At 42.0% G+C, this 23,860-nt stretch overlaps 1 protein-coding gene across 1 annotated transcript in view; it reads right to left on the bottom strand.

Annotated features, from left to right (window-relative positions):
- LOC123757870 (ras GTPase-activating-like protein IQGAP1) overlaps positions 1-23,860 on the bottom strand; it is a 51,032-nt gene that overhangs the window by 22,669 nt on the left and 4,503 nt on the right. The window contains exons 5-16 of the mRNA XM_045741765.2: positions 23,590-23,747; positions 20,409-20,543; positions 20,039-20,123; positions 19,417-19,511; positions 11,052-11,244; positions 9,691-9,851; positions 6,018-6,152; positions 5,029-5,185; positions 4,231-4,370; positions 2,722-2,909; positions 2,302-2,443; positions 461-604 (exon numbers count right to left, since the gene is read on the bottom strand). Coding sequence (XP_045597721.1) covers positions 461-604; positions 2,302-2,443; positions 2,722-2,909; positions 4,231-4,370; positions 5,029-5,185; positions 6,018-6,152; positions 9,691-9,851; positions 11,052-11,244; positions 19,417-19,511; positions 20,039-20,123; positions 20,409-20,543; positions 23,590-23,747 — 1,733 coding nt within the window. The remainder of the gene's footprint in view (positions 1-460; positions 605-2,301; positions 2,444-2,721; positions 2,910-4,230; positions 4,371-5,028; positions 5,186-6,017; positions 6,153-9,690; positions 9,852-11,051; positions 11,245-19,416; positions 19,512-20,038; positions 20,124-20,408; positions 20,544-23,589; positions 23,748-23,860) is intronic.

Here is a 23,860-nt window from a genome sequence, read left to right as displayed (position 1 = left end):
CAATATTTTCTAAATATATATACCAGCAGGCTGTACAACTCCAATTTTATATACTGCATGCAAAAATTTAATGAGGGATTTATTCTGACGAGTCTTTTCTTCCCCAAGTGGATGTTACAATTTATTCAGAATTTGTTCGTATACAATACAAACAGCATTTGTTTGTATTTCATTGCATATAAATTTCTTAACCCTCATCATCCACAGATAAGTGTGTTGTAAGAATACAACAGACACTCCCACTCGCTTAAAAAAAAATTGAAGTTTTTCTTTGTTTTCCAGAAAGACCCATCGACTTTCCCATAACCCAAACCGTTTTTTTTTGGGGGTCGAGAAGATTTTTTCCGACCCTTTTTATCAAGATGAAAAATCTATTTTTCTGGATATAGTTCACTGTCGATTGGTCTATGGATATTGAACAGCATAGTTGAAAAAGTTGTAAAATAAGTTCTAAACTAACCTGCCTGTTACGAGCCTCTTGTTTAATGATAGATGATACAGCCTCTTCAAGGTCCACATGAGTGACATACTGGCTTGCGTGTGCTGCTACCACCTCACTTGGTTTCTCCCACTGATACTGACTGCATTCCACATTTAGGAACACCTGTAAAATGTTTACATGCTACTAATACACTTAGGTAGCTAATATTATACAAAGTTTAGTGGTGGAACTAGAAGGAAATTTGTTGTGTGAAATAAAAACGAATGGTCAAGTGCTGGAAGGGTTTGATAAAATGTTAATGCCTCAGACGTATCTTTGACAAAAATGTAACTTTTGCAACCAAAGCCAAGAGTAGTCTGGGAAGGATAGTGGCTAGTGCAATGAAAGCCCTAGTTAGAAAAACATGAAAGGAACATAGGAGCCAGATGGCTGCATTAAGGATTGCAATGCAGACTCTTATGAATGGCTGCAAGTGTGGTATAAACATCAAAAATCAAGAATTATAGTATTAAAAATGAACAATCTGAACTGTATGTGTGGTATTAGAAGAATATAGTGTAAGGAATGAAAAATTCATGGAGATAAGTTAAATACAAAAGTTGAGAAACAAGATTGAAGAGCATACGTAAATGGTTTGAACATGTTGAATAAATGGATGTGGGTAAACTTTGTGAACTGACTGTACAAAGGAATTCTAAGGAAGGAGAGGAAGGCCAGTAAGATCACTCATGGAAGTGTGTGAAGAACAAATAGAATATGTTAAAGGGCAAGGCTAGGTGAAGAGGTTAGTAAAGAGCAATGTATGGCAATTCACGAGAATCACTGTGCACCTTGCCTTATGAAGCAGTAGGATGCTTCTGTAGATAACTACTAGAGTGAGATGGTGGTGGTGGTGGTTTGTTTGTGAGGCTATAGTGTGAATGATATTTTTAATAAATGAACACGCAATATTTTTCACTTTAATATCTAACCATTTTTCATAATTATTCACTGCCTCCAGGCTGATGACTCCCTACCTCGAGAAAGTGGAGAATGGGTTAATGATAATGAATGAATGCATAAAATAATAACAATAAAAATAATAATAATAATAATAAATAACAATACAGTTAAAATACTCATTCCATGAGAAAATCCACTGGAAACATGATGAGTATTCAAACCTATGTGCTGGGTACTCCCAGATGGGTTCGAATTCTCGTCATGACTCCTGTGCATTTATATCTCATTGATATGTCATGATGTGATTTCTATGTGTACTCATTCTATGGACAGAAGGGTACGTGGCCCATAGCAGCTAATATTTTTGCAGATTGCCAAAATGAAAAATAAATGACAGTATTTTTAATTTAAAACTATTTAAAATGCTCAAGATTAAACAATTCATTGGCATATCCCTACTTGAATTTTCTATTTTCCCAACAAATAATAATACTGTAATAATAATAAAAATGTTTAAAAAAAAGTAGACATGCCAGCTGCCCTTTACAGTTTCAGATACTGCTTTAATTGCAATTTAAGGCAGCTTCTGAACTGTATTCTAATATCTTATTCGATACACAAACATTAATGATGACTTCTGCCCCACTCTTCCCTTTTAATCTTTACCGATTTCAAATCTTGCTGTCTTCTAACTAATCTTTTACCTTACTCCCTACATTTATTTCCCAAGGTTGACCACAATGTTCCCACATTGATGATTTTTTTTTGTAATGGGAATGTACCACTTGTTTCACTATCAGAAAATACTGCCAGAAAATATGGAATTAAGCAATGTAGAGATTAAACGATAGATTTTTGAAGTGTTTTTTTAATTGGCTTATGAGTACATACTGACAAAAAACTTGTACTGTACCAACCTCAGAGCCATCACTTAAAGTGTATGAAATCCATGGGCACTTGGGAGAAACTGTGGCCTTTTTCCTGAATAGTGCTTTCAGTAGTATCAGGACACCCACTATATAATTTGCTTTAATATGTAAATGTGATAAAATTGGATACCTGTAGAACAAGCAAGAATGATTAGTACATATACTCAATTGCTGACCAAAGTACAAAGCAAATTAAAACAAGTATGACCTATATAAAAACATTAAAATATTATGACAAAAAACATAAGAGAGCTTTTACAAAATAAAAAATGTATTGCCAAAACTAAACTCATGAGACATTATAGGTGTTAACTAGAAAATATTTGAGGCATAACGGGTTACATTCTTAAATTTTCATATTCGGAATGAAATTTATTTAGAGCAATAAATGAAGCAAGGCTTAATTACCCAAGAAGGTCAACAATGGCAGAATCATCACCACGTGCCAAAGCCTTGTTAAGACGGGCCAGAAAAACTGCAACATTGGTGGATTCTTCTGCATGTCTTCTTACTGCATCAACAACCTCTTCTATGTCCTCGAGCCACAGTTCTGCTGCACTGTCTCTCAGCTTCTCACATTTAGCATCCTTAAGTAACTGTAAATAAATTTTAGATTAATTTTGAAAAAATCTATATTACATTTCAACCAATTGGTTCAACACATTTTTCAAATTGAAAATAAACTCCTATTTCCCCGAGGAAAAAACCAGCGTTGAATGTAATGAAACACCATTTTCTGGGCGAGTCCCGGAGGCTCCCCGGAGCTTATTAGGCCGATATGCTAATCACATTTAATTTTTTAATTCTACTTTTGTAATTGTTACCTTATTCCATTCTTCATTTTCACTTCTAAATATTTTTCCACATAAACCTAGCACACCAAACATTGCTTCCTTAAAAACTAACTTTTTCCGCACTTCTTTAGTTCATATGCCCTCAAATTCCACCCAATGATACAAGCTTGCCAAATGGCCTAGATCACAAGGCTAACTGGTCTCCAACCCAATCTTCCTGCCCCTTTAATTCAGGTAATTCAGATCTGTTTGATTCATGTTGGGGCTGGTGATGGGGTCTCTACATCCATAACCCAAAAATTTATAGTACAATCGCTATTTAAAATAAATAAAAAATTGGGAATAAATTTTTTTTGTTCTAGAACACAGCTAAGTTTATCCACAAGATCCTTAACATAAATTATATGCATTGCTTAGTTGTGAGGTGATTGGGAGGGTACTCCTAATTAGAACCAAGAGTCAACTGTATCCATAATAAAATAATGATATGAGAAACAGGGTTAAATACAGCACTTAAACGTGCAACTATAGTACTGTAGCCTCTCATTTCAAATTTGTATTCTATAATTATACATAATCTTTTCAATTAAACATAAATCAAAATTGTGCAATTGTGCACAGAATACAGTACTGGTCTTTTCTTATCCCAACACAATGTTGTATATTCACTTAAACTTTTCCATGTTATTTTTATTTCCTATTAATTTAACATTCACTGCAATCATGTACACAGAGAGATTATTATTTAGTAAAATAATTGTAATGGCAGTCTTTTAAGTTCTTATGTATACTGTGGCAGTCTGATTTATATTGTTAACACAAGTTCCAGGTGCATACAACCATAACTATATGCCGTGGAAACCAAGCTGGTCAGCAAGTCTAATAGTTAACTACCCTGTCTTAACTTGGTAGCTACTCTAGGCCACTGAATTGGTTGATCTGTAAATGTTTCATGGATGAAATTCACCAATTAGCAGACCAAGACCCCCCATTCCTTCTTTGACAAAAAGTTCTTTTAAAAAATCACAACTAGTCATTATTATACATTTTCCAATAAAACCCAGATTTGTACAACAGTCTGACCTGGCACTAATTGTAAATGTTTCTTCAGTGTATGCTATACCTTGAGAACCTGGTAGTAATGTAGAGAATCCTGATCATGTAGAGAGGATAACTGAAGACCCAGCTGTTTGAGTGCTGCCATTGTTCCCTCCACACTGCCTCCAATGACATTTGCATTTACTGCAGTTAATGCTCCAACCTCTGCAAAATATTGACAAATAAATAATTCACAAATACAGTAATAAATAAGCTGGTTTGCTTTGTCATGTTTGTCACGTGTTCTAAAGTATAGTTAAAGTACTGTACAGCCATTATAAATATAACTCAAATGCTGATCCTTAAAACACTCCTACAGATAAGCATCATACCGGAAGGAAACTACTACAGAAATATGGTGTAATGCTCCTTTACATTAAGAATGCAGCATGAGGAAAAATATTTTAGTGCATAATACTGCCATATCAAGATGAACCTACAATTTTACACTAAAGTTATCACGTTTCTCACACCCTCTACAGATACGTGTGCATGTGTTGTTCTAACACCCTTATATATTGTATCAATAGCTCATTTTGAAGGTTTGAGGAAGTTATTACATTAAGAAATATATCTGTGATTTATGGCATTATCTAAAATAGCATAAGCAAAACTATTGAGAAAAGAAGATGTCTTATGGAGATAATCACACTAAGGCATCATGACAGTGGATAGTTACGAGGCAGTCAAGGTATGCTTTACATCAGTATTGTGGCATGACAAAATACTGTAGTTTTTTGAAGGTTTGTGTGCCTGTCACTCAAATTCAAACAACAAATTCAGCAGGTTAATAGATGTAGACAAATTAAAATTTAATACTTACTTTTCCTATCTTCACGCAACCTCAAGTTAACATCATCTACAATTTGCTGAAGGTCATAGTAAGTGAGAAAGTCGCTAGAATCTTGAGATGCAATCTTGAATTGGCGTGCAGTATCCAAAGCAGAGCAGTACTCACGGAAATGACTTTCTTCAAGAGACTAGAAAATTTGTCATTAGAGATAACTCTAGGAAAATTACACATTTGGAAGAAAACTTATACAAGCAAAAATGGGTTATCAAGTACACACTTTCCAACAAAACCTTCATGTCACAAGGAGGAATTCTTGAAACCTGCAACTTCAAAAACAAGAGGACAGATTCACGATAAGGAAACAAAAAGATAAGTTGAAAAAATATTAGAAACTTTCTTTTGCAAACAGAGCCATAGATGGTTAGAACAAGTTAAGCATGAAGGCAGTAGATGCCAAAACCATCTGCGGTTTCAAAGCATCCTATGTCAAAGAGTACTGGAAAGATGGAATACCATGAGCGTAGCTCTTATCCTGTAAACTACATTTAGGTAATATTTTAAATGATTAACATTATACCCTTTTGTTTTGCATCACTATTAAAAGCCAACTTATTACTTAGATCAGGCAGCACAGAGCAGATAGTACTGTATTGTATTTCACTACTTAGTCTTATTAGAAGTTTAAAAGTTTAATAATTAGGAAGCAGACACACTGATCTGCTACATTGGTTTTAATAATCTAACAGTGGTTTATAAACTCTGCATATTCTGTGTGGCTTCAGACTGTGCTCTCAAACACCACTTGCCCCTTTTTGTCTCATTCAGCAAATTAAAAAAATTTTGGCTACAGTACTTGAAGACTGCACTGTTATAACTAACTGATTAGCAGGCATTGACTGTATATATGCACTTACACATCTCAAAAAGTGATTAAGAGGACATTGGCAAACAATATTTCAATAACAATTTAAAATACCACACTATCATAAGGACTTTATAATGTGACTATTTATTCCTACCTCCAAATATGTATGAGTATCAGACAGGTAGTGCCACACCTCTGCAGGATTATTTGTATCAAGGGCAGCATTAACCCGCGCTACAGCAGACAGCATTCGAACACCGCCTTGTATTTCCTCCAGACTCAAGTCATCCTGAAATTATCTTTCATGAAGTGTGTGTGTGTGTGTATATATATATATGTATGTGTGTGTGCATGTGTGTATGTATGTGTGTGCATATATGCGTGTGCATATATACGTGTATGCATGTGTGTGTTATGTTGTTAAAAATTATAGTTATGTTATGTTGCTATGATATGTCTGATGTTACATATACACACACACATATATATATATATACACAAAAGCAAAGCTTGAATGGTTCCCAGGCATAGATATCATTATAACAATGATCCCTTAGAGGATTTACACTCTGGCCACCAGAAGTTTTCCCCCCACCAAGAGTACCATAGATTTACAAGCATGATGGCTTCCTTTCTTGTGAGTAAATGTTTTATTTTTGTTTAAAACTATTTTTTTACCATTATAAGTGATATAAAGATTAATGGTAGATATAAAAGAAAATTCTTTTTATTTTTTTAGCTACTAGAATACATTAACCCTTAAACTGCGCAACGCGCCTGCAGGCTCGCGTCTGGTTTGCGCAACGCGCCTCCGGGTATTTGTATTTTTCACGTTCCATTCAAAACTCCCGCGGCCACATGGGGTTCACATCAGCTTCCTCAGGGCTCTTGTAAACAGACGCCATCTTTAAAAAAAATCGTGGTCCACATTCCCGGGTGTGGGAGCCTCAGTAGTGAGTGAGCAACCAAGGCTGGCGCTCGCAGCATGAGCGCACAGCACTGCTGTTCAGCATGTGACCACAGCATCGCCTAATAATGTCAAAATATATATATAACTTGTATTATTTAGCTATGATAGTGTTATATTAGAGCCTGAGTGTGATAATGACTGGGTACAATGTTCAAATATCAGTGATTCAATGCTGTTCACGATGTTCACAGCGCTAGCCACAGCACCACAGCATTATTTCGTTCATCTAGGAATCTTCAAATGATTTCTTAGGTTCCTTTTCAAAATGTGTGGTCAATTATTCATTTACAGGAATTAGTGACCAGGATTGTGATAATAGCAGGAATGTGGTTATAATTAGTGTTGTGCGTAGTATTGTGGAAGGAGGAATTTTGATGAGGGAGGGCGAGAATTGAGGTAGCCTCATTGTGTGTGTGGCTGCCACTCATGTTTTGCTCACCATACTAGCTTAGTGGTTCGTTATGGGCAACACATATGTACATGGGTATATATAGTGTGTGTATATAGTGTAAGAACAGCAACAGGAGAATGTTGAGAGGAGCTATTTTGGTGAGGGAGGTGACGTAATCGTAGCGTCGTCTGTGTGATTTTTCATGCAGTGTATGGTGGCCACTGTACTGTTTGGACACAATACCGGCTTACTTGCATAGTTCTGGTAAATAAAACATGTAGATAGGTATATAGAACATGTGTAATAAGAACTATAACAATATGGTGGGAGGAGCAATGTTGGCGAGTAAGATGTTGGAGTGAGGGAGACTACCTGGGTGTGGCTGCTCTCACTCGAGGTGTTCTGAATGTGTTCATGGCCAAATGCTAATATTGGCCCATACGAAGCAGCTCCTATTGGCCCATACGAGGCAGCTCCTATTGGCCCATACGAGGCAGCTGCTATTGGCCCATACGCGGCACCTGCTATTGGCCCATACGAGGCAGCTGCTATTGGCCCATACGAGGCAGCTGCTATTGGCCCATACGAGGCAGCTGCTATTGGCCCATAAAAGGCAGCTGCTATTGGCCCATATGGGGCAGCTGCTATTGGCCCATACGAGGCAGCTGCTATTGGCCCATACGAGGCAGCTGCTATTGGCCCATACGAGGCAGCTGCTGTTGTCCCATACAAGGCAGCTGCTGATGTCCCATACGAGGCAGCTGCAATTGGCCCATACAGGGCAGCTGCTATTGGCCCATACGGGGCAGCTGCTATTGGCCCATATGGGGCAGCTGCTATTGGCCCATACGGGGCAGCTGCTATTGGCCCATATGGGGCAGCTGCTATTGGCCCATATGGGGCAGCTGCTATTGGCCCATACGAGGCAGCTGCTATTGGCCCATACGAGGCAGCTGCTGTTGGCCCATACAAGGCAGCTGCTGTTGTCCCATACGAGGCAGCTGCTGTTGTCCCATACGAGGCAGCTGCTATTGGCCCATACGAGGCAGCTGCTATTGGCCCATACAAGGCAGCTGCTATTGGCCCATACGGGGCAGCTGCTATTGGCCCATACGGGGCAGCTGCTATTGGCCCATACGGGGCAGCTGCTATTGGCCCATACGGGGCAGCTGCTATTGGCCCATACGGGGCAGCTGCTATTGGCCCATACGGGGCAGCTGCTATTGGCCCATACGGGGCAGCTGCTATTGGCCCATACGGGGCAGCTGCTATTGGCCCATACGGGGCAGCTGCTATTGGCCCATACGGGGCAGCTGCTATTGGCCCATACGGGGCAGCTGCTATTGGCCCATATGGGGCAGCTGCTATTGGCCCATATGGGGCAGCTGCTATTGGCCCATATGGGGCAGCTGCTATTGGCCCATACGAGGCAGCTGCTATTGGCCCATATGGGACAGATGCTATTGGCCCATACGAGGCAGCTGCTATTGGCCCATACGGGACAGCTGCTATTGGCCCATACGAGGCAGCTGCTACGCGGTGTTCTGAATGTGTTGATGATGAATGTATATAGTGTGTGACAGTGTATAGTATGTAAATAGATTGTATATATACACAAATTAGCATGATACATAGTAAATATGTGCTGCATATGTGTACACAAGTTTCATGCACGTAACACAGTGTCTACGGACAGTACGGATGTTGTACTGCGATATTATAGTGTACGTGTTCATTATACATTGGATTGGCACATAAAAACAATGAAAATGTATTTGGAAAGGTGCGCAAAAAATGAACGAAAATATATTCGCGGCAACTCGCGCGCCCCGCCCCGAGTGCCCCACCGCCCCCGAGAGCTTACGGCACGGGCGCACGGGGAATGATGACGTCACGCCCCAACTTCCAGATCCCATAGCAGCCAAAGTAAGTACAATTTCAACTTTTTTTTTACATACCCATACTGAGGGAAGTGTTTTTGACACTTTAAAAAGAAAAAAGAATTTTTTCCAGAGAATTTATTTCCTGCGCACTGCGGGGGTGTCACATTTGGAGGCAACGCAGTTAAGGGGTTAAATTCCTTGATTATGTTTACTGGTTGTATCAACAATGATATACCACTACATTCGGAACATATATACAGTAATCCAGAATCAATTTTCTTGGCCTGTGTAGTATTTTTTTTTTTTAACTATAATAAGTAAGCCAGAATTTTTAATGATATACCGTATATGAGAAAAGCAGGATTTTCCAAAAAATAAATAGAACAAAATATTTTTGTTTATCTGCCTTTCTATCCTTGATGGGAAATGAAAGGTTCATAGGTACTGCAGCTAAAGGGTAAAACAAAACTTGTACACTGCTTGAATTAACATATCACATTTTCACTAACAATATAAATCTGCATATTCATATTTGTAATCTTCACTAACTATAAGTACATCTTACAAAGTATTTTATACTAACCTGAGCATCCAAACGAATGGCAGCCATCTCTTCATGGTAGAGTTGTGCAGCAAAGTCTAGTAATGGAGGAAGATCTGAAGCTATCGATTGCAGTGCCTTTAGTGTGTGTACAGGAGAGCCTTGTTTTAAACTTTGATTTATGGTAGCAACTCCTTTCCTTACTGCAAAACACAAGACTTGTTTAATAAGGGAGCACTATAAGAGTGAGAAATGTTCAAGAGATTGTGCAGTGTAAACAGAGGAACACATTAAGGGTACAATATTCGTTACTAAAAATTGTGGGTACATTTTCCAACACATTGGACATGATCTCCACGGCAGCAATATGAAATATATAGTAAATGTTTAGGCCAGGCCAGCTTACTGCTTCAGTTATATATACAGTATACTAATCATATACATATAGTAGTTACAAACCATCTATGTAAAAATACAAAGAAACAGAACACAAACAACTATCCATCCCTGCAATTCATGATGAATACCACTAAACCCTTGCCCTTTTCATTTTTGTGCAATTTCTACAAGCCAGTACCACAACTGATGCAAAAACTATGCACAACTGGGGAATAAGCCATACAAAAAATTCATGTGGTACAGTTTCGTGATTGCTGTTACACCTTTTGCCGCTTTAGCACTTATAATTTTCTTTTTCTTAGCAATTAAGGTGTATATCGTTGACATACATTTGTTGTACTGCCTAGCTAGATCAACAACCCACATACTATTTTCATGTTTGCGAATGATCTCTTGTTTTCCTCTATCGTCATCCTCACAACTATTTTCTTAGGTTGAACTTTACCACTTACTCTCTTGGAACCCATGGCATGATATATAGAACTTTTATGTTCGGAAATCAAAAAAGCAGAAAAAACAATTTAATTATTCACAAAGAATTCAAGCGCAGTCGTCACTAGGCGACTACCACATACTGGTAAACGGTGTATGGATTACCATACACTGGTAAACTGAGTGTGCCTCGCCCCATGCCCAGCAGAACTCACGTGCCTGACCCATACAAGTACAGTACAGTATCAACAAACGACTCGTACTCCGAGGCAAACTAATACACCAAGTCAAATTTCACAATGAAATTGACTTCGTACACCAAAAAATTTGTATTCTGGGGCATTCGTAGTCCGAGATTCCACTGTGTAACGATTAATATAATTTCCCAGACTCATTATTAGTATTTCTAATATAATAGTATTTATTTAACCCTCCTTTCTAACCACACCTTTCCACATTTGCTGGACAAGTCTCTCTAAAACCCTTTAAAGTAAACATTTGACAATTACTATTATTGTATAATAATAATAATACAAAAAAAGTAATGTTAAAATAAATTGCTATTTCCTTACATTTGTTATGATATTCAGCATCTTTATTGCTTGACGAGATGATTGACTGTATGACAGTTTTGCTTAATGAAGTTGATTGGTATGACATATTGAAGCTGTAGTTGAAGCTGTGGTTGTAAGAATGGGTTTGAGAGTTGGCCAGCTCCTTAGACAAGGCCACAAGGTATTCTTTGCCAAGGTCTCGTCTAATGTCCTGTAGAACAAAATCATTAAAAACTTTATGGGAATTAACAAAACAAAAAAATCACATGCAAAGTTTGCCCAATAACCAGGTAAACTTCATTTCATTAGTTAAATTAATAAAAAAACATTCTATCACCAGTATTTGCGGCTGAATTGACAGCGCTCTGGAGTTGAAATCCAAAGAGTCCAGGGTCAATTCCCGGCTGAGACATATACAAATTATCAGGGTTTCTTTCATCTGATGCCTTTGTTCACCTAGCAGTAAATAGGTACTCGGGAGTTAGACAGCTACTATGGGGTGCATCCTGGGGATGCGTGAACTTTTGAAATTTTCATTAAGTTTATTGTATATTTCTTTTAGCATCTTCCATTTCAGTGTAATATTTTATTGTGAAGAGTAGAACCCTGACAGTATTTTATATACACAAATTATGTTTTCTCAAGTAAGTAAGTAAGTAATTATCAAAAGAAGGCACCAAACCGGGAAGGCTATGTAGCACCATCAAATACGCAAAATAATCAGAGGGCGCTAAATATCACCAAGGATGCCAATACGAGAACAAAAACGCATAAGGCGAACGATATCAAAAGTATCCGAGTCACCAAGAATTCTATCGAGGGACAGGTGACCGCGAGGGGCGGTCGGAAAGCAAGACACACGCTCGTCCTGGAAGTCAGGACATTCAAGAAGGACATGCACGACCGTAAGAGGGACAATGCAACTAGGACAATAAGGAGCAGGGCGGCGCTCCATCAAGTGACCATGGGTTAAGCGAGTATGGCCAATACGCAACCTCGCTAGAGCTGTTTCCCACCGCCGGTTACGGTGGAAGGAGGACGGCCACGAGGAAACACAACATTTAAGAGTACGTAGCTTGTTACCAGTAACAGACAACCAAGAAGCCCGCCAACGGGTAAGGACTGAGGAATGGATAACCGGGTAAAAGTCGGAATACGGAATGCCTTTACGAGAGATGGGACAAGAGCGGACAGCTTCCTTAGCGGCAGCATCCGCACGCTCATTTAAAGACACGCCAATATGGCTGGGAACCCAACAAAACTCAACCGACTTAAATTTACTGTGAACGAGAAACAGCCAATGCTGGATCTCGACAACTACCGGATGAACTGGATTAAAGCACCCGAGAGCCATGAGGGCACTACGAGAGTCAACAACAACCACAAAGGAAGACTGACAACGAGAAAGCAGGAGACGAAGAGCATAGAGAATAGCATAAAGTTCCGCTGTAAAGATGCTAGTCTCCGGAGGCAAGCGACACATATAAGTGCGATCAGGAAAAACAACAGAGTAGCCAACACCGTCCGCTGACTTAGACCCATCGGTGAAGACAGAAACGGAGCGGGAGTGAGAAGAAAAGTGCTCGAGGAAAAGGCGTTTTAGAACTGTAGGAGGGGTAAAAGCTTTAGTGATACGAGTCAAGGACGTACAAAACCGCGGAAGAGGGACCCTCCACGGGGGCAAAGAAGGAACAACACGAGGAGAAACATCAGAAATACGAACGGAAAGAGAATCCTGCAGGCGAGATAACCGGACAGAAAGAGGGAGGTGGTGAAGAGGAACAGGAACCGCAGGAGGGGTAAAAGTTAAAGCACGACAGAGACGAGAGGAAGGATGTTGCAAGGACCGCGCAAGATAGCGAAGACAGTAGCGATCACGGCGGTCCTGGAGAGACAGGAAGCCAGTGTCAACATACAAGCTAAGGACGGGAGTCGAACGAAAGGCACCAGAACTGAGGCGCAACCCAGTATGGTGCAAAGCATCAAGACGGCGAAGAGTAGAAGGAGAAGCAGACGAGTAAGCAGGGCAACCATAATCGAGCTTAGACAGGACGAGAGAGGAATGTAAAGCAAGGAGAGTGCGCCTATCTGCCCCCCAAGAAGTATGGGACAAGACCCGAAGGAGGGTAAGGGACTTAGAGCACTCAACACGGAGGTAAGAGATATGGGGAGACCAAGACAAACGAGTGTCAAGGAATAACCCCAAAAGCTTCGCGGAATCTTTGTATTCAAGGGGATGACCATAAAGCGACAAAGAGGGACGAAGAACAACCCGTTTCCGCGTAAAAGTCATGGCACAAGTCTTAGAAGTAGAGAACTTGAAGCCATGACCTGTGGCCCAAGACGACACGGCATCAATCGCAAGTTGAAGCCGGCGTTGAAGGAGAGGCGAATCATCACCCTGACAACAAAGGGTAAGATCATCGACATAGAGAGCGGAGAAGACACCAGAAGGAAGAGAGGAAAGAAGACCATTGAGGGCAACCAGAAAAAGAGTAGTGCTCAGAACACTACCCTGGGGCACACCTTCGTATTGCTGAAAAGGGGGAGAGAGAGCGGTACCAAGGCGCACCCGAAAGGAACGACGAGAGAGGAAGCTGCGGAGAAAGAGAGGGAGATGACCACGAAGGCCAAAAGAATGAAGTTGAGATAGGATATGATAACGCCAAGTGGTGTCGTAAGCCTTTTCTAGGTCAAAAAGGACGGCAACAACGGAGGTCTTCGCAGCAAAAGCAGTACGTATATAGACCTCCAAGTTCACCAGGACATCTGTCGTGCTGCGGCACTTGCGGAAACCAAATTGAGAAGGGGAGAGGAGGTGATGGTGTTCCAGGAACCACATCAGACGAACGTTAACCATACGTTCAAAGAGTTTGCAGACACAACTTGTGAGAGCAATAGGGCGAAAGTCCTTAGGGGAAGTACCCAGAGACCCTGGTTTGCGAACAGGGAGGACAACGGCATCGAGCCAGTCCTCAGGGACTGACGACGACTCCCAGATCCGATTATACAGACTCAGTAAATACTGAGACGTGCTCGGAGGGAGATGGCGAAGCATCTCATAATGAATACCATCGGAGCCCGCCGCCGTAGAACCGCAGAGGGCCAGGGCAGAACGAAGTTCAGAGAGAGAGAAGGGATCATTATAGGGAAGCTGAAGATGAGTGCAGAAATCTAAAGGACGAGACTCAAGGACAGGTTTACGAAGAAGGAAAGATTGGGGAAGATGAAGACCAGAGCTAACAGAAGAAAAGTGGGAACCCAGTTCGGAAGCGACCTGCAACGGGTCCGCCACAAGAGTATCACGGAGGTGAAGGACCGGTGAAACATCGGGAACGAACTTACCCGCTATCTTGCGGATACGCTTCCAGATCTGGGCCAGAGGGGTTTCGGACGTAATTGTCGAGACATAAGATGCCCAACATTCACGTTTAGCCGTACGGATGGCCCTACGGGCCACCGCACTCGCTTTCCGAAAGAAAAGAAAAGAATCGGTCGTCTGCCTACGGCGGTGCTTCTTCCAGGCTGCACGCTTACAGCGGACAGCCCGAGCACAGTCCGCATTCCACCAGGGAACGCACTTCCGTGGACCCCGAGAGGAAGAGCGAGGAATAGAGCGGAGGGCAGCGTCGAAGACAGTGTCATGAAAAAGGAGGAGAGCGCGAGAGAGGGGCAGAAGGGAGAGGTCAGAGAGAGTAGCACTGAGGGAAAACAGGGTCCAGTCCGCCTTAGCAAACTGCCACCTAGGGAAAGAGAGGGAAGGGCGAAAAGAGAAAAAGGAAACAAGGATGGGGAAATGATCACTTCCATGGAGGTCATCAAGAACCTGCCATGTGAAATCTAAGTAAAGAGAAGAAGAGCAGAGAGAAAGATCAAGACAAGAAAGGGTGCGAGTTCGAGAGTCCAAATGAGTGGGCTCACCAGAATTCAGAAGAGACAGGGAAGAAGAGAGGAGAAACGGCTCAAGGAGGCGACCCCGGGTATTCGTCAGAACGTCACCCCAAAGAGAATGACGACAATTGAAGTCACCCAGCAGGAGCACAGGCTCCGGCAAGGAGTCTAGGAGGTGTTTCAAATCAGGAAGAGAGAGCGGGACACCCGGGGGGAGATAAATGGAACAAACTGTGTACCATTTCCCCACAAAGATACGAGCAGCAGAACAATGGAGAGGCGAAGGAAAAAGTAAAGGAACAAAGGGAACATCAGCCCGAATCAAGAGAGCAGAAGAATTAGAAGCCCCAGCAATGGCTGGGGGGGGGGAGAGAAAGGAATAGCCACGAAAACGACCAGGGCGAGCACCAAGCATCGGCTCCTGGAGACAGACACAAAGGGGCGAAAACCGCGAAACCAGAAGTTGGAGTTCGAGGAAATTGGCGTAATAACCTCGAACGTTCCATTGAAGAATGGACAACGACGAGAAGAGAAAGGACAAAAACAGAGAACAAGGAAGAAACAAAGGCGAAAGACCAACAGAGCACGTTAAAGAATATCAGGGTCGGGATCAGGGTCAGCAAAGTCAGGGTTAGGGGGCATGGGTAAACTGAGCAAAGACGGAGGGAAGGAAACGGGAGAACAGATCAGAGGTGGGCGGGCAGGGTCCGGAGGAGGAGGAGGAGGAGGAGGAGGAGACAACGGAGAGGAGCAGTCAAGGACAGCAGCAGGAAGAGGGGGAGTAGAAAGAGAGGAGCGCACCCCAGCAAGAGCAGCAACCGAAAGGGAAGCAGGGGCCAAAGAAACCTCCATAGCAGGAACAGGGGGCGCAAGCACTGAAACGGGAGTGGAAGGAGCAACAGAGCCAGAAGGAGGAGCTGAGGAAGAAAGCGAAGCCTTCTTACCCGCCGGGGAAGAGGAAGGAGAGGAGCCAGGCTTACGCTTCTGACTTAAAGAGACCGGCGTCCCAGCAACTACGTACCGGGCAACGGATTCCAGTGTCTCAACAGGAGAAGCCGAACGAGAGCACACACGACGGCCGTTAGGAAAGCGATGGACATCCGCCCGCACCGACAGGCGGCGGGGAGAGCCGATAGATGGAGGAAGAGGATGGGAAGGAGGATCGGAGGGGGACGAGGAAGGAGACACAGAAGACACGACAGACCGGGTAGAAGGAAGGGGAACCCCAGACAGAGGACCAGGAGGAGGATCCTTCGGGAGAGAACCCAAAGGGACAGAGGAGGGGGCAGTGGGCGCATCAGGGTCCAAGGCCCGGAAACGGTTGTGAGTCTGAGGAAGGCGGGAAGGACGAGGAGAGGAAGAGCGCAACACGCGAGCATAAGAGATATTAGCATAAGGCGGGAGCCGGCGAACCTGGCGCCTCGCCTCAGGAAAAGATAAACGCTCCCGGTGCTTCAGGTTGAGGACGGCTGCCTCAAGCTTGTAATGGACACACGCACGGGAGAAGGCAGGATGGGCCTCACCGCAGTTGAGGCAACGAGCCTGGGGAGAAGCGCACTCCGACTTAGAGTGACCTTCGCCACCACACAAAGGACAGAGAGAGACAGTCCCGGAGCAGCGGAGGGCACCATGCCCAAACCTCCAGCACTTGTTGCAGAGCCGAGGAGAAGGAATGTACTCCTGGACAGAGCACCTGGCACCAGCAAGAATGACAGAGGGTGGAAGGGTCCTACCATCAAAGGTAATCTTCACAACCCGGAGGGGTTGACGGCGACTACCACGAGGGGGACGAGTAAACGTGTCCACCTGGAGAATAGAATGGCCCTGGGCAGCGAGGATATGTCGAATATCGTCGTGGCAGTCGCGTAGGCATTCAACTGGACGTTCTTCGAGACCCGAACGGGGGTCTCGCCAAGGCAGGATAAGGCAGCCAAGCGGGAAGCAGCATCCTGAGAAGGAGCAGCAACGACACGCGTACCGAGACGAGTGGGGTTAAAAGTAATGGAGGCATCCACGGAATCAATGAGATGTCGATGAAGGGAGAAATCGTCAGGAGGCGCAGAATCAAGAGGGAGGAGATCAAAATATTTGGCCCACGAAGCGGGACCAAACAAGGCTTGATAGGTAGCAGAACTGGAAGGAATCGAGCGAGGGCGGCCGTGACGAGAACGGCGGTGAGAACCCCCTGAGAGAGAGGGGTTAAAAGGCGCAGTAGTAACAACTAGAGAAGGAGCCGCGCCAGGGGACGAGGTAGTCACCACTGGGGGCTCGGGGCTCGACCCAACCACAGAGGAGGGAGGGGAGCCAGGGGAAGGAGTCAGAGAGGCCAAAGGAGGAGCAAGGTCGGGGCCCAATGCAGCGGAGGCTACAGAGCCCGGTCTTCCAATACGGACCGACTCGGGGGCTTGGTCGCCCACCCCACGAGCCTGAAAAGGTAAGCCGGAAACAGCCGAAACAGGGGTTATCATCTTGACGAAATTACGAATTCACTCACGAATGTGCCCCCACACCCACCATGGAGCCACAATTAGAGGCAGGACACCCAACAAGAAGCTATCGCCGATCTTGTCGGGGCCTCCTAGGGGTGCGTCGTGAGTATACGCCCCACAAACGCCACCTTAAGAAACCGACAGTCCGTCGAGATCGGGTTCAGTGACGAAGTGGGGATTGACAATAAAAGGTTCCCCTCGCTCTCGACGTCGGGTACCGCAGTTCTACGGGTGCAAGAGTATGCCTCCTCAAGCACCCGGGCGTCAAAGTAGAAGAAGTCCAAGGGAAGAACCAGAACGAGCAAAAGGTCGGCAGGAAACGGCAAGCAGATAGGAGAAGAGGGGGGAGAAAAACGAAACAGAAGGAAAAGGAAAAGATGCCCAGCAGAATTGGAGAGGACGGCAGCAGGAGCAGAAGGCTAGAAAAGGACAGAGGACTGTCCCAAGGAGCATCACACTCCGGCAGCCGCCCACTAAGCCCCCAGACGGCGACAACGAGCTGAGCGGGGAGGGGGTATGTTTTCTCAAGCTTTTCCATTGCATTGTATAAACAATTTAAGTGCTTGGAGGCTATTTAAATGCTTCTCCAATTCTATATTAGCCATAAAGCAACTCTATTTTCTCCTCAGGTACCTCAAATATTTTGCCTGCCTTGAAAGGAGATGCAACCATGGACCAATATTCAAGACAAGAGAGTATCTGTTCCTTAAAAAGTATCATTACTGACATAGCATCCCTAGTTTTGAAGTCTTTCATTATCCAACCTATTCATTTTCTGGCTGATGATGTGCTGTAAAGGCTTCATCAGGCATTACTGTTTCTTGATCTTTTACTTGCTCATTCTGCTCTTTGGCCATCTTGCAGGTTGTACTCATTTTGTCTTTTACATACCAGTTGAACATTGTGCATTCAGTTACTCTTCAGAACATATTCTTGACATCCGAGGTTATTTTTACATGCCTTGTACCAAGCACATTTACATACTGATTCTTATGATGCCAGGCATGAAACTAGCTTGCAAGGATGAGAACCATCATCAAATAGACTGAAAATTTTTGCAGAACAGTGTTTGTACCTTAATCGGTCTGGATTTTTGTTTGCTTTACTATCACTATAAATCCATTTTATTTTAAATTTGTCAGTACACTACTCATTTACCAGCATCCCATCCTCGTTTAGACAGTACTTATAGTAACAATGTAAATCATCATACATATATATTGATGTACATATATATTGACGTACATGTATATATATACTATACTATATATATAGTATAGTACATATATGTACTATAGTAGGCCTAGGAATATTTAAGTTTGGTTTTTAAGTTAACACTAGAAAGTGAATAGTACAAAATTCTACTAATTGGCCATAATGCCAATATATACATACAATGGTCCACATAGGTACAAAAAGTACTATCCAACCAGGAAGACGAGTTGTTTACCAGTCATTTCCTTAGAATTAATTTTCAGGGCTATGTCTCCATGATCACATGTCAAATACCAGTACTTTGCAAAATCTGTGTACAGTATAATGTCAGCGTTTTGCTTTTTTCCAATACCGCCGGGATTTGATCACATTTCTTAAAAACCAGTGTCTATGAGGAGCGAGAAACAGATTTGAACTATTTAACAAGACACTTAACTATGCCCAACCTTTTAGCTTTACCATTTAGTGTACGAGAACTTCCTTATGTTCCTTCATCTCAGTCACCTGTGACCTAAACTGACAAAATTTTGTAATCAGAAACCTATTCAATTGTTTTATTTTATATATTTCATTGTGATAAGACAATAAATCTGGTATTTCCTGTTTAAGCACTAGAAAAAATGGAGCAAGTGATACACCTGCAGTGGAAAAAATGGTGCTAAAACAGCAAACTTCACAAAAGATTAACAACAGGATGGGCAGAGTCCCACCATATTAACCATTAAATGCTCAATTTGTGTACAAGAAGTTGACATTAGTGCAATTACTTTATTTCAATTTTCACTAACCTTGAGACAAAGAACTGGGCAGTAGAGTGCTTGGAGCAAGGCCTCAACATTCTCATCTCTAATCGCATCTTCTAATCTCTCCATAGCAACAGAGGCTGAAGATATATGAATAATTAGATGAAACTTTACAGTCTTTTGTGTACATTTATAATAATAATAAAAAAATTACTATTTAATTAACTTATCATAATTGGCAATTACAGATAATTGGCTAAAACCAATCACTGGTATATATTTATATGTATATATATGCACATGTATATATAACATTAATAATTGTGTAACTAGCGTCAAAAGATTGTTATTTGCTTAGCTAAACAAACTAGAGGGCTCAGTTCCTGAACTGATTTTGTGCCTCTCTAATCCTTTACACCACCGCCCACGGGATGGGTATGGGGTGCATAATAAAGAAAGAAATTGAACTGAAACCAATATTTAAAAATCAACAGAAAATGTTGTTCATAAAGAAATCTCTTTTACTTAACCTGAGAATACGCGTTCTCAAATACAGAAGATTGTACAATTAAATGAATCAGTTTGCCAAGCTAATAGCATGTGCTTTTATCTTTAATAGAAATAAACTCTTAAAAAAAATATTTATAAAACAGTTGTGGGGGAGAACCATTGATGTTGCCGATGTGTCCCTGGATCTCGGCCTGGGTGAGAAGTTCATCATAAGCATCTGGTATGTAGTCTTGATCCCGGCTCTGAAATGTTTTGACAAAAAAATTAGCAATGTCAATTTCTATATGGATAACAGGTTGTAATAAAGTAACACATGGTGCACACAAGTGTTGTAATGAATGTTTGACATTAGGATGTAAACATTTTGTTGAAGATAGATGTATGGTAAAGGCTAGGCGAGCTAAAAATTTAAGAACATTTGACAAAATTCGGTTAAATATGACTGTACAAACAGCATGCTGCCAGCCATTATATTAAAGACAAGAAGCATCAGTGGTAAACAGTTTCTGACAAAGCCTGAATCCAACCTTATTTATAGCCATTTCTCTTTTATGCATCTTGACATCAGAAAGATATTGCAGATAGCTGTCAATATTCTCTTCAAGAATATTCTGCAAATGACATGAAGGATTGCGAAGAGTTTCAAGCAACTCGTAATGATCCTGTAAAAAAAATAATCTGCATAAGCATACTCGATACTCAATACTATACTGTTGTGTGATATGGCACCACAGTTTTACACAGATACATTCCTCGAAATCCTGCACAAAACCAAACCATTTAAAGTATTATATTTTTTTAATTATTTAAAGGGAAAAAACATCCACTTCAGACAAATATGAATTAAATAAATCATGCAATACAGTCAAATAGACTATTCAGTTGTGAAGTTAATTCTTATTGATTCCAGTTTGAGCACTGTAAAAAAATTTGCTTTTAGTTACAACTATCCAAGTTCCTTTATTTAAACATTTAAAGCAATTTACTGTATATATTTAAACAAAATGTTTACTTGATACTGACAACTCACAGCAGAGTATGCAACAGACTTGACTTGTTAAACTGAAAAATAATATAAATTTTACAACTATGTGGAAGTGAAGGGCATGAAATCCATGCATGGAACCAGACTACTACTATATTAACAAAGTTTGCCTTGATAATTCATCAAAATTTAAGCATATTATTCATAGTTTTGTCAGGAGTGCATGTCTTTTCAAAGGTACTGAAAAACTCTTTATTGCTTCTAAATAGCCTATTTCATCATACATTCCAACTACCCTCCAAAATTATCTAAATTTGTTAAAACTACTCACTTTTTACTCAAAATACAATTCAACAGTTTGGTTCAATATTCAGGCCATCATCCTGTTTTGGTAGTACTTAAAGGAAGGATGAGGACCATAGTACTGTACATACACCGACGTACAACACAATTAGAAAGTAGAAATCGGTACAGTACTATTGAATTTGAACAGAGCAGAAAAAAATTTTCTACTTTATCCTCTTTCTGGGTGAGCCCCAATGACTCTCTGAAGCTATACACTGAACTAGTTTCTATCTACCAGGTTGCATCAGCTATGAGTTCTTAGGCCTACCAGAGACCAGAGGCAGAACCTGGCCCCCATCAAAAAGGTACAGGGAGCAGAGTGTGTTCTCCACCTCACTGGGGAAGGAATCCAGAAAGTCAAAAACAAACAATTGCATCTTTAGAAAATAGTGTAACTCGTTTGCCCCACCTTTCCCACTCATTTGGGGGGGGAGGGAGAGGGCTCACCATCTTCAGGGGTCTAAGCTGTCGGTTCTGGAGCAGAAATTCAAACAAGACCCACTTAACGACCTGAGAGGGAAGGTGGAGGGAATCAGGTCGCCACCACGGCTCACACAGAAAGAGGCATTTCATTACAGTTAATGCTGGTTATCTGAGGGGAGCTCCTTGTGGCTCCCTGAAGCTAACTACCCATGGAGAAGTAGTAACACATGGGAACTTACCAGGGAGGAAGATTAACCGCAAGAGTCAGGGAGAAGAGGAGACCCCTGAACGAGAGACAACCCAAGGCCACACAAGGATCCCAATGCCCTGGAACTTTTACCAAATACTGGACCATCAGAACCCTGTGAGATTGCCAAAAAAAACCCGCATCCAAATATCGGCCCAGGACATATTAGGAAGCACAGCTGTGAGAGCAGAATACTTTCTAACATCAAGGGCACAAGAGTAGAACAATGGCTGGCAAGACTTTATAACGCTGCAGAAGAAAGTACAGAAACCTCCCATCCTCGTGATCAGGGTACAGAGCAACATCCAGAGTAAGGCACAGAGATTCTATGCTGATGCGAAGAGGTCCACCTCCGGGCACCCATACATCTCACAAAGCCAAAGGAAGGAGGCGGCATCGATGGTCCACTCATGTAGACAGAAAGGAACTGGGACAGACTATCTGTAAGAACGTTGGACATTCCATGAATATGAATTGCATGGAGAACCAAAACTCGAGAACCCAGCTGAAGAGTTACTCACAGCATCCAGCTCCAAAGGACAGGAGGCTGAAGTGAACCATCCCCAATTGAGGCAATGAATCACTGGAGAACAGTCACTACCCAATGATTGCGGCAGTAGTGAAAGGGACTGAACAGGAGGTACCAGACACAGCTGCAGAAGCCACACTTTGCCCAGAGGAAAAACTATGCAGGGAAATTTCAGGCTCCCACACAACAGCAAGAGCAACTTTCGAGTCACCTGGGCCTGATTCAACACCAACAGTCTCTCAAACGAGGCCCAGCCAAGTCTGAACTTGGTACTTGACCAACTGGGGCTTTTGCCAGTTCACCAGGAACCCAAACCTGGCAAGCTAGGAAAGAACCAGATCCCTGGTATACAGACATATGAATTGACTGGGAACCCACAACAGCTAGTTGTCGAAGTAGGCCACTTAGCTGAACAGTGGAGCCTGCATAGAAGAGGCAACCTGGGAACCACTACAGCAATCAAGTGACCAAAACCACATCAGTGTAGGAACTGACAGCTCAGACCCCTGGAGATGGTGAGCCCTTTTTCCCCAAACAAGTGGGTGAGGTGGGGGTGAACAAGCTCATGTTAGTTTCAAGAGATTTAATAATAATAATAATAATAATTTTTATTTAGGCAAAGGTACATACATAAAGAGATTTTACAAAGTTTGTTGGCTTTATAGATTGTTTATTAATAGATTTGTTAATAGTTTGTTTATATAGTTGGAAGAGTCCATTAGGTGGGTATTGAGGCTTTGGTCTCTCTTAAACCCAGCAGTGGTTTCTTTCGACTCAATGAGTTTCTGGATGCCTCGCTAGTGAGGTAACAAAATGTCACCACTCCCTGCACTTCTGTGAGGAAGCCAGGTTCTGGCTCTGGCTCTCAGTAGGCCTAAGAACTCCACAGTTGATGTGACCTGGTAGATGGAAACCATCTGTGTATAACTTCAGGGAAACACAAGGGGTTCCTGCAGAAAATGGCAAGGACTGCAATGATGAGAAAAATGGCAAGGACTAATACTGTGATATTCTAAAACATGTAATGGATTAATTTGTGAACTGAAAACTTAAGAGAAATCTCTAACATCAGCACTTATAAAATTAATTATAAAATAGCAAGTACTTAAAAAAAGAAGGCACCAAGCAAGGAAGACTATGTAGCACCATTAGAAAATAGTAAACACTTTTTATACATACAGCCTTTTCAATTGCCTCATTGACAGCAATTACAGCAGCATGTAGAGTTGCCTCATCTACTGGCAACTCATTTGCAAGAATGCCACCAATCTTCCCAAACTGAGGTAGCTGACAACCATACTTGCTAAGTTCCTTCATCATAGCTTGCATTACTTCCTCTGTAAATACATTTAAAATAAAATACAGTATTTACTGCAAAATAAACACATTAAGCTTGATTCACAAGATTTAGTAACATGCCTCAGCACAAAACAGCAACACAGATATTGCC

Source organism: Procambarus clarkii, chromosome 40, assembly GCF_040958095.1.
Source record: "Procambarus clarkii isolate CNS0578487 chromosome 40, FALCON_Pclarkii_2.0, whole genome shotgun sequence".
In the NCBI taxonomy this organism is placed as follows: domain Eukaryota; kingdom Metazoa; phylum Arthropoda; class Malacostraca; order Decapoda; family Cambaridae; genus Procambarus; species Procambarus clarkii.
The sequence above is the reverse complement of the archived record's forward strand: the minus strand, read 5'-3'. Positions and strand labels throughout refer to the sequence as shown.